The 11350-nt window shown below is 39.9% G+C and overlaps 1 protein-coding gene and 2 long non-coding RNA genes across 3 annotated transcripts in view; 2 read left to right on the top strand and 1 right to left on the bottom strand.

Annotated features, from left to right (window-relative positions):
- Positions 1-132: 132 nt before the first annotated feature.
- LOC117501149 lies at positions 133-1095 on the top strand. Its single transcript, XR_004557945.1, has 2 exons — positions 133-854; positions 904-1095. It is a non-coding gene; the product is annotated as an uncharacterized LOC117501149 (long non-coding RNA).
- Positions 1096-1340: 245 nt separating this feature from the next.
- The window catches only part of itpk1b (inositol-tetrakisphosphate 1-kinase b), a 79351-nt gene continuing 69341 nt past the window's right edge, over positions 1341-11350 (bottom strand). Inside the window, exons 6-11 of the mRNA XM_034159980.1 lie at positions 8113-8211; positions 7846-7886; positions 7496-7661; positions 3110-3177; positions 2867-3029; positions 1341-2481 (exon numbers count right to left, since the gene is read on the bottom strand). Coding sequence (XP_034015871.1) covers positions 2165-2481; positions 2867-3029; positions 3110-3177; positions 7496-7661; positions 7846-7886; positions 8113-8211 — 854 coding nt within the window. The 3' untranslated portion in view covers positions 1341-2164. The remainder of the gene's footprint in view (positions 2482-2866; positions 3030-3109; positions 3178-7495; positions 7662-7845; positions 7887-8112; positions 8212-11350) is intronic.
- Positions 6207-10321, top strand: LOC117501151. Its single transcript, XR_004557947.1, has 3 exons — positions 6207-6229; positions 7396-7400; positions 9492-10321. It is a non-coding gene; the product is annotated as an uncharacterized LOC117501151 (long non-coding RNA).

The raw sequence follows: 11350 nt of genomic DNA, 5'->3' as shown, positions 1-11350 counted from the left end.
TTATCAGTGGAAACATGAGGCACCTGAGCTCAATTTTGAGCTTTATGGCAAAGGCTCTGAATACTTATGTACATGTGATTTTTTTTTTTCATAAATTTGCAAAAAAAAAAAAAACCTTTCACATTGTCATTATTGGGTGCTGTATGTAGAATTTTGAGGAAAAAAAAATTAATTCATCCATTTTGGAATAAGGCTGTAACATAAAATGTGGACAAAGTGAAGAGCTGTGAATACTTTCTGGATGCACTGTAAATTGTTGCCATGGCCCTGTGGGAGGAGAAGAGCAGTCAGAGGAATGTAAAAGTGCAGATACACACAGTTGGCACTCGTTCCCACTGTATGCTAGAGGGAGTCAGCAGAATCAACCACAGTCAGGGACACACTGATCTGTGTGTGTGTATATATTATATCTATTACCTTTATCTTGCAGCTGCTACTTTTCTACCAGGAACTAAGGTGTTAACATCTAGGAATCCAGAATTTTTGGATCAGAATTTTTTTTTTTTTTTTTTAAACCCAGACCTAAATGCATTGTGTTTCTCCAACATTAAATGTAAATTATTTTTAAGGTGAGTAGTAAGAGTCCAGGTTTGAGATCGGTGCGTTCCGAACCACAAGTTCATCCACACCAACATGTTCTGTACAACCAGACTCATTGTAATAAACTCTAGTAAATATCCCAGCGTTTGTTCAAATCATCAGGTGCTTCCATTAATATAAAACATTTTTCCCATAAACTCTCCATAAAATAAAGTTGCTCTTAGTACATGTCAGGACAAAAATATTAACAAAATCTGAGTTAAAAACAAAAGCGAACACGGAACAAGAGCTAGAACTAGACTTTCCCTCCAAATGTGGACAACTGGAACAGAAGACGGATCAGAGACCGAAAATCAGAGCAAGAGTGCAGGTTACATAAAACACATTCTGGGCAGTACTGCTGAACTCTGATTAAAAAAAAAAATAATAATAATAATAAAACCTGAACAATCTGCAATTATCCTGAATTAATTTTGTATAACAGACCAAACTTAAAGGATATTTATGTTTTCCTTTTGTGATTTTTTTTAACCCCTTAATGCCCGAATTTATATAGCTGTATATAAAAAAATGTTTTGTGTGTGTTTTTGCCTTTCAGTAGATGGTAAATAATATTGAGATTATTAATTTCACTTTTGCACAAAAACTAGATAGTAATATTGGGTATTCTGGTAATGACTTTATGTTATAATAATGGTATGTTGCAAATTTGCGACAACAGGCATACAGGTCAGTTTGGTAAGTTGCATATTTGAGTCAGAGATTGTAGCATATATGCGACGATGGGCGTTAAGGGGTTAATAGTTTGAACAAAGTAAACTACCAGCAGCCCTGAGTGTGTCGTTCGTCTCGCAGTAATCTGACACTGTTACAGGTACAAACGTGTAACACATTGGGAGCCTGCGAGACTACAATCCCATGAGGTGACGTGAGATAATGTCACAAAATACCTCTGGAATTCTGGAAACATGGAAAATGCCACAAACATACGGAATGTCACCTTCAGAAACAGACGCGGTTTGTCAAATACGAAACATCTCCAGGAAACCGTATTGCCAAAGTACATTGGTACATTTATATTGGAGAGGGAAAAAAAAAAAACCCCTTTGCCACATTTATGTATTTTTTTTTCCCTTTCTTCCCGATTGCAGAGATGTGATCTGACAGCACTCTGAAACTAAAAACACCAGTGTAAGTTTTTTGTTAAAATGCCCAACAATGTGGCTTGACTGCCCAGTCATTGGCACCGCTCTAAAGGCACGCTCCCTGCGACTGTAGTTAGACCCGTGTGTCTGTGAGATGCACGCATCTTTTCCCATCAGCTACCTCATCTGGACCCTTTTTGTTACATGAAGAGGAAAAATAAAATCTGATATTAGGCAAAGTTCCCAAAAGTTCACATTACAGTACTGTTAAGTCTCATTAGACCAAAAAAAAAAAAACAGAGGAAAATCTTTTTTTACACCCAATCACCATCATTTCCAAGAACTATTTAGGAAAAAAAAGTTTGATTCTGTAAGATATATTAACATCAGAATTATTATGATTAATTATTCATCAATATTGACACAACTGTTGTCCGTTTTTGTTCGGCTATCAAACGGGGTCAGGGGTCAAAGGTCAGTCACTGGGAGGAAGCCTTGGTAGCTATTGTGGAGACGCAGTGCTGTTGGAAGTTGGGGGACATGGCCGAGTTGCAGCCGAGTCTCTGACGTGGACCCTTTAGCCCTCCATCGCCCTCCATGATCCAGGGGCTGCTGCTGGCCTCTTTTCCCAGCATGCCACAGCAGCCTGGTGCCGACGGCGCGGCGGTGGGTACCATGGTGCTCCCCAGGCCTTTAGGCTGCTCGCTGGCGGGGGTGTGGTCAGGGGTGTTGCTCTGCAGGATGCTACTTATGTGGTTGAGAAGTTCAGTGAAAAACTCTGGGACGCCCTCATAACCTGAAAGGCAACAGGACACTCACAGGTCAGCGCATCTGGATCCACTCAGTGCCCTCAGACACCAACAGGCACAAAATCACTTTGACAATTAAGTCATTTATCAATTTTTTTTTTTTATTTACTGATTTCACCTTCAGAAATAAATATTTTTAATCAAATATCTTGTTGGAAGTAGGTGGAATTGATCTTGATCCATTTAAGCATTATTTGACATTTTGTAGACTAAAGCATTAATTCTCAAAGCTTGGGGCTGTGAAGGCTGTGATTTTACACAACAGACAATATTCCCAGTCATTATTTCAAAAACAAACAAACAAAAAGCTCTCCTGCTTCATCGTCTTCACGTGCAGGTCAGACTTGTGTGTGAGCCTGAAGCTGAACGCACCAGGGAACGCGTTGATGTCGATAACAGCGTGTTGGCCTGTTTGGTTGTTGATGATGACGTCAATCCCAAACAGAGACACGCCCAGCGCTTGCCGCAGGGACCTGGACAACTCTCTGATGATATCATCACTGGGTGGCTGGGACACGCCCTCCACATTCTCCCTCTGATGAAGGAATCAGTCATCAATAATCACAACATATTTAGATTCAAAAGTGTTTCTTTTTGGCGAGGTCTAGGACGTACCGAGGTCAAGTCTGAGGACGACTCTGGTTTGGAAACATTATGGCTGTTGAAGATAATCGCTTTCCTGTCTGAAAAAGAAAGAAAAGAAGGTTTTATCCCACACGTTTACATTTATCCTGATTTTTTTTAATGCACTTTTCAACTGAGGCACTAGGTGGCAGCAAAGCTCAACAAGATCTGTCAAACCGCTCTGCTAACCCTTAAGCTTGCAGTGTGAAGTGTGTCCAGGCTCGTGCTGCGTGATCACCAAAAACACCATTTCTAGTGCCTCGGGCGAGACTTAGAAGCACAGAGAAATGTGACATGATTTATAGCTTTAAACAGATCACACAGTTTTTACTTTGATTTTTTTGTGGAATGATTAACACTAGAGGGTGTGTATGTGTGTGTCTTCTTGTCATGCTGACTGAATAACACCTGTTCAAATTAGGTCATTTCAAGAAGAAGAAGGAAAAAAAATTTGTCTCCCTATGGATCAACAAGCGTCTGAAAAACACATCATTTTGCAGCCATAAACATCTTAAAAATCTATTCTTCAATTCCATAAGAAACAAGTGGTTTCTGTTCTTGCCACTTTAAACAGAAATGAGCTGATGTTTGCAACACTCTGACTGGGAAGGAGGGTCCAACCATGTGTCAGTCTACCACATTGGGGGTGTGTCTTACAGAGGAATAAACAGTCCAGATGGCCTTCTGTGACCTATGTCACACAAGTACAAACTGAGCTGACCAGCAATACATTTTAATTAAAGCACAGTAATTTCTACATGTAAATATTAAAAAATATGGGCCCAAACATATTTTACTGTAAAAAAAAAAAAGAAAAAAAAAAAAGAAAAGAAAACACCAATTTTGTATAATGTCATGTCTTTAAATGCTGCCTGGATACAACACTGAGGACTCCAACTCATCTGTCCCATCCAAGATTCGCTAGATTAAAGAGCTTTTTGAATTTCAAACTTCTCAGTTTCACGATTTGCACCTAGCAGCCAGGAATAAACTTGCACAGAGCCAATCAAAACATCTCACAGACCCACTGAATGTGTCAGTTACAACACACAAACAGATGCTGAAACACAACTCACACCACCAGGTATTGAGTAACGTCTCCTCCAACAAGACCGGGCACGTGTTGGACTGCACGCTGGCTATGGAATGACATGCTAATTAATATCTGTGGCACGCTTTCTGCAGAACATGCTACATACAGTATTTGGGACAGTGATGCCAGGTTTTTTTTTGTGCAGTGCATCCAGAAAGTCTTCTTTTCATAGCACTGCATTCCCCCTACCCCCACATTTTGTGATGTGCCTTATTCCAAAATGGATGAAATAATTTTTTTCCCTCAAAATCCTATTCACAATACCCCATAATGACAATGTGAAAAAGTAGAAAAAGTGAAGCACTGTGAATACTTTCTGGATGCACTATATATATATATATATATATATATATATATATATATATATATATATATATATATATATATATATATATATATATATATATATATATTCTGGCTTTAAGAAACACTATAAGAAATCAGGAAAAAAAATTGTGGCAGTCAGTAACAGTTACTTTTTTAAACCAAGCAGAGGGAAAAAAATATGGAATCACTCAATTCTGAGGAAAAAAATTATGGAATCATGAAAAACAAAAGAACGCTCCAACACATCACTAGTATTTTGTTGCACCACCTCTGGCTTTTATAACAGCTTGCAGTCTCTGAGGCATGGACTTAATGAGTGACAAACAGTACTCTTCATCAATCTGGCTCCAACTTTCTCTGATTGCTGTTGCCAGATCAGCTTTGGAGGTTGGAGCCTTGTCATGGACCATTTTCTTCAACTTCCACCAAAGATTTTCAATTGGATTAAGATCTGGACTATTTGCAGGCCATGACATTGACCCTATGTGTCTTTTTGCAAGGAATGTTTTCACAGTTTTTGCTCTATGGCAAGATGCATTATCATCTTGAAAAATGATTTCATCATCCCCAAACATCCTTTCAATTGATGGGATAAGAAAAGTGTCCAAAATATCAACGTAAACTTGTGTATTTATTGATGATGTAATGACAGCCATCTCCCCAGTGCCTTTACCTGACATGCAGCCCCATATCATCAATGACTGTGGAAATTTACATGTTCTCTTCAGGCAGTCATCTTTATAAATCTCATTGGAACGGCACCAAACAAAAGTTCCAGCATCATCACCTTGCCCAATGCAGATTCGAGATTCATCACTGAATATGACTTTCATCTAGTCATCCACAGTCCACGATTGCTTTTCCTTAGCCCATTGTAACCTTGTTTTTTTCTGTTTAGGTGTTAATGATGGCTTTTGTTTAGCTTTTCTGTATGTAAATCCCATTTCCTTTAGGCGGTTTCTTACAGTTCGGTGACAGACGTTGACTCCAGTTTCCTCCCATTCATTCCTCATTTGTTTTGTTGTGCATTTTTGATTTTTGAGACATATTGCTTTAAGTTTTCTGTCTTGACGCTTTGATGTCTTCCTTGGTCTACCAGTATGTTTGCCTTTAACAACCTTCCCATGTTGTTTGTATTTGGTCCAGAGTTTAGACACAGCTGACTGTGAACAACCAACATCTTTTGCAACATTGCATGATGATTTACCCTCTTTTAAGAGTTTGATAATCCTCTCCTTTGTTTCAATTGACATCTCTCGTGTTGGAGCCATGATTCATGTCAGTCCACTTGGTGCAACAGCTCTCCAAGGTGTGATCACTCCTTTTTAGATGCAGACTAACGAGCAGATCTGATTTGATGCAGGTGTTAGTTTTGGGGATGAAAATTTACAGGGTGATTCCATAATTTATTCCTCAGAATTGAGTGAGTCCATATTTTTTTCCCTCTGCTTGGCTAAAAAAGTAACCGTTACTAACTGCCACAATTTTTTTCCTGATTTCTTATAGTGTTTCTTAAAGCCAGAAAGTTGCCATTTGAAATGACTTTAGTTTTCTGTCATGTCTGTGATCTGTTTTTTTTCTACAAAATTAAACAACTGAATGAACATCCTCCGAGGCCGGTGATTCCATAATTATTGCTAGGGGTTGTATATATATATATATATATATATATATATATATATATATATATAGTAAATCTATCTGGAGTTGGCAGTTCTCAAAAACTGAGTGAGGAGACTAGTGAGGGAAGCCACCAAAACATCATGACAACTCTGAAGGAGTTGTATGCTTCTGTGGAGGTGACTTGGATAAACTGTTGTGGCACTTTTGTATGTTGCGTCACGTCTTCATGGCAGATTGCCACAGAAAAGGACTTTAAGACAAGCAACCGGCTTAAAAACGTATCTTGCGTCTCCCAAGTGCCTTCTGGCAAAAATGCATCTAAAATTTAAGGTCTTTTTAAAGTCCTTCTTTGTTCCACTCCACTGTGATTCAACAGACAAATCTGCACTCACTATGCAGTTTCTCTAATCACAGCCACAGAAGAATATAACTTCAGTTATCATATGTATCATGGTGGCTTCCCTCACTTGCCTCCTTCTTGCACAGTAACTCAGATTTTGTGAACTGCCTAATCCAGACAGATTTACCATACCATTTGTATTTCGTAATGATTCAGGTAAACATAACAGAACATATTCAGTGACTTGGGAATGTTCATGTATCCATCCCCTGACCCGCGGACCTGCAAAAGTGACGATTTGTTGTAACAATAATACTTCTATTTTGTTTGTCCAATTGCTTATAGGTTCTAAAAATAGAGAAATAATATATAATGGCTGTAATTCTCAAATGGATTATGCAATAATATTTCTGTTTACACTACAAGCACCTCTTGATTGCAGAATAACAAATACATGGTTGTTGTCTCAATACTTATGGACCCGACTGCAGCTTGCCAACAGTTTTGCATGAACAGCACAAAAACCAAAAACCATGCTGTGAACTCAAAAACTGGACTCATCCCCAACTGTGTTGCACGCTGGCTGCCATCCTGTTACACAACGACACCACTGCACCGACGCTGGAACTGGTTTGCATGAGGGATTCTACAGGCAAATATCAGCGCGCCAGAGGACAACCCTGTACGCGACAGTGCAAGTCTCACTCACTCACACACACACACACACACACACACTTACACACACACACACACACACACACACACACACACACACACACACACACACACACACACACACACACACACACACACACATACACACCCCTCCTGTTGTTTATCTGCGGTACACTGGACGGCATGTACCACATGCACTCTGCCCTCCTGAAAGCGGAGAACAGGTCCAATCAAAACGACTATAAACCATTTTATGAAGTGGTTTATGGGGTAATTTGGAGACGTGGCCTTGAGCAGCCTGTACTCTTGCTCTCCTTACCAGCCGGTCCAGCTGGGAAGTTCTTCAGCGAGGGTCTTTCCACCACGGTGTAGGAGTCGCCCACCACAAACACCTTATACAGCACCGCGTTGTGGTTGATGAAGCTCTGGATGACGCAGGGAGGCTTCACGTCCTTCAGATCCTCTTCACTGAAGATAATGGCCATCTGTGGAGAGAGAGAGAGAGAGAGAGATGGGAACTCAACACCACCTGAACCTTCTGCACTCTGTGTTTGTGTGTGTGAACAGACTGGGTGTTAATGTCTTTTTAACAACCACAAAGCTTTTATCTGCTTTGCTTGTTTGGTGTCGTGGAGTTAAAGTTGTTTATTTTTTTGTCTCCTCTCTCACCTCGTGGGAGTTTGTTCCATGAGCCACCCGTGTTTTGCAAACTAAAAAAGAAGAAGAAGAAAAAAATATATATATAAAGACATTAACTAAATCCTGACAAATGGTAATGGTAATTAAAGAGTGAGAAATGTCACTTTGTACATGTGGTTAAAAAAAAAAATAATGAGACTTTTCACACTAAATTGTCACTGCACAGAACTCAGAGTTGATGTGCAAATGGTGTAAACAATACGAGTATATATATATGTGTGTAAATAAAAGACTCACTGAAGGGGAATGTGAGTCCGTTCTTCCTGATCTGCTCGAGCACATCTGGGCTGCACTCTGTGTTCAGGACCATGAACGGCGGTGAACAAATCCTATCGTCTAACATCAAGAGGAAAGAAGAAAAACAAGGGGATTTATAGACTTTGGAGAGAGGTGTGTGTGTGTGTGGGGGGGGGGAGAAGTAAATTATTCTTTCAGGAACACCTTAGATATGGTAAATATTAAGAAATGTAATTTATTCTATGACAGTTTTGGATGTTAAACGCAGCAGAACCCATGTGAAAAAGCCAGCGGGGACGACACAAAAGTGTGCTGAAAATCACAATCACAATCAGAAATCCACCTGACGCCATTCCAAAGTCCTCAGACTGACGCCTCACCTGTACGGGCCAACAGGCCAACATCACAGTCAGGCTGTTCCTCCATTTTTAGGCCACATGCTGCAGCCTAGTTAGTTCTGATCAGACTCCCTGTGTGAGGTTCTGTTAATCTGCAGCTTCAGTAGTTTTAATATTCGGACTTCACCTCTACATCGGGATCATGGGGGCGAACCTGCAGCCGGACTGGTCGTTGTGTGCATGCATCATCAGCTGTCAGAGGTCGTTGTGTGTTCCAAACATCTAAAACAGCAGGTGCACATTTAGCATCTAAAGTTCAAAACAAAGGAATCTAGTATTTGTTTATTCATGGATCAGGGAAAAAAAAAATTCAGATAAAACAAATGCCGTGTGGAAGCTTTGTCATAGTGAAAAACTCTCGCGTTAGGCATATGGAAAACATCACAGATTTGTGCTGCGTTATGTCATTCCCAAATGCCGACAAATGATGGGAGTGCTCAGGATTTACAAAGAGATTAAGGAAAAAAGTGTGTACATTATTTTCATATACACATTGTGACATCTGTCACAGAAAATGGAATATCTGCACTTTAACTTCACATAATTTTATTGCAGCTTTCACTTTGGTGTTCAGAGACACTCTGAAATGCAAATACTGTTCAAAGGAATTGGGACAGAAATTCAAGATAAAATCGATTTCTTAAATATTAGGGGTGCAACAAACAAACAAAACCTGTGAAACTGAGAAGTTCTATGTGAAAGCAAAAATTCAATCTAAAAACTTCAAACAGAACGTTCAGGATCTGTAGATCCTCAACACAACTGTTGGACATTTCAAGTTATATTATTCCATCTTTGTACCATTATACTCCTAGTTAACATTGAGACTACCCAGGTGGTACACAAGTCCATTTTTTTGTACAGTATTGCAAAACATAATATATCGGAATGTATCAAAACCAGCTGCGGCTGGCCCATAGGGGGCGCTTGGACGCTGCCCCCCCAGATGTGGAGAGGAAAAATTATCTTTTTTTTTTCGAGTATCATCAATGTCAGTTAGTTTTCCTTAATAGTATGTGCCGACATGTAATCTGAATTATTAAAACAACATTTACACCAACTGACTCTCATTCAACAGTGCATTTCCACCGACAGAATGTATCATTACTCTTCTTGGGCGATCACTCAAAGAGCCCCTTGAAGTGCAGCAAAATGACCAATTGTGTGTGGTTGCTAATGAAAAATAACTATTTGGCCAATCAGCATTACCAAATTTCGGCCCTCAAAGTGCTGCTGTTTTTGGCGGAAACAAAAACCCCACCGACGTTTGGGTTATTTATTTATTTTTTGTCTCCGTGTGTTTTGGTGGAGTAAGTTGAAGAACTTTGAGAACAGTTTTTGGGAGATGAGGGGGGGAACCTGGGATAAAGCGACCACAAACTGCCGCACACTGACTGCACTCATGTAGGCGACTCCGGCTCGCAGTTTGGTAGGTGGAAAAGAAGCATGACAGCAACTAAAACTAGCTCCCAGCCTCGCTTCTTACAAATGGAACAAAGTCTATTTGAGTTTAGAGTTTGTTTTTTTTTTTACAGAGGCATGTGGTCGCACTTTGTGCTCAGGCCTGCACGAAAAAAAAAAGCGCAAACTGCTTCGCTGAATAGTTCGGAGCGGGATGACTGTTGTAACGGGGACAAGGTGAGAGGATCTGAAGGATCAAGGCTCGGCTGTATTTGACTGTTCGGCAGCTTTTCACCTCTTTAAGGTGAGTGGCTCCTTTTGATTTGGCCTCTCCCTCTCTCTCTCTTTTTTGGAAGGTGGTGTGAACACTGTCGTATGTACATAATGTTCTTTTGTCAATGAGGAATTTTTCCACATTTTGAAAGAGTCTAAATTTGGTGATATTATCTATTCTGTTCAGGGGGTGTCATTGTGAAACCCATGATCTGTCTGGCTGAAGATAATGGCAGTGCTGTACAGTTTGGTGTACTATGTGTGTAATGGTGAAATGTTTCTTGCTCAAGAACTTGAGTGTTGCATTGTATTTGATACTGTTCCTTTCCAAAGTATAAATGAGGCCTAATATAGCTGTAAATGGTTAACTTTATCTGTGAAACTTGAGAAGGACATTAAATGATTATTGTGCAATTGTAGTAATTTTCCGACTGTTCATTTGAATACCTGTACTGGACAAGGCAGGGAAATCTATTGGCACAGCAGGCCCACCAAGATTTTTTTTCACCAGCCGCCACTGATCAAAACAGGTTTTTCTCAACAAATAAACAAGAAAAACCTCAGTCAGTCCTGATGTAAGAACTTGATAAAACCTTCACACGTGGATAACAGAGTGCACGTTAAACGCCATCAGATGTGGGGCTGTTTAAGTGGAAGGCTAATCGCCTCTGTTGCTATTTCCAGATTGTTTCCTAGAAACATTAGCATCTTGTCTCATTGCTCTTCAACCCTCTGAGGCAAAGCAACCGCTTTTTAATAATGTAAATTAAACTCCAAACACTGTATTAGGCTGAGAGTAAAAATCTGTGAACCTCAGTGTGTCACCAAGAGGCTCCAGTTATAAAACATCACTACGTTAGTATTCATTACCCAATGAATACGGCGGGTAAACACTCCGTGATTCACTACTGTTCATGATTAACTTTTTTTTTTTAATTTACTGTGCAGATGGGGCCACAAAGCATCTAAACCCTCTGCAGAGTTCCGGCTTCATTCTGAAGAACCCTGCATGTCCTTTAAAAAAGAACTTTGTCTGGAGCTGAAAAAGAACAACCTTGATTCAGACAGACATTCAGTTAGACAGACAGACACAGAGAGAGAGAGAGAGAGAGACAGAGAGAGAGACAGACAGAGATTTGATTTTTTGATTTTTAAAACACCTTTAT

The sequence above is a fragment of the Thalassophryne amazonica genome, chromosome 19 (genome assembly GCF_902500255.1).
Source record: "Thalassophryne amazonica chromosome 19, fThaAma1.1, whole genome shotgun sequence".
Classification (NCBI taxonomy): domain Eukaryota; kingdom Metazoa; phylum Chordata; class Actinopteri; order Batrachoidiformes; family Batrachoididae; genus Thalassophryne; species Thalassophryne amazonica.
The sequence above is the reverse complement of the archived record's forward strand: the minus strand, read 5'-3'. Positions and strand labels throughout refer to the sequence as shown.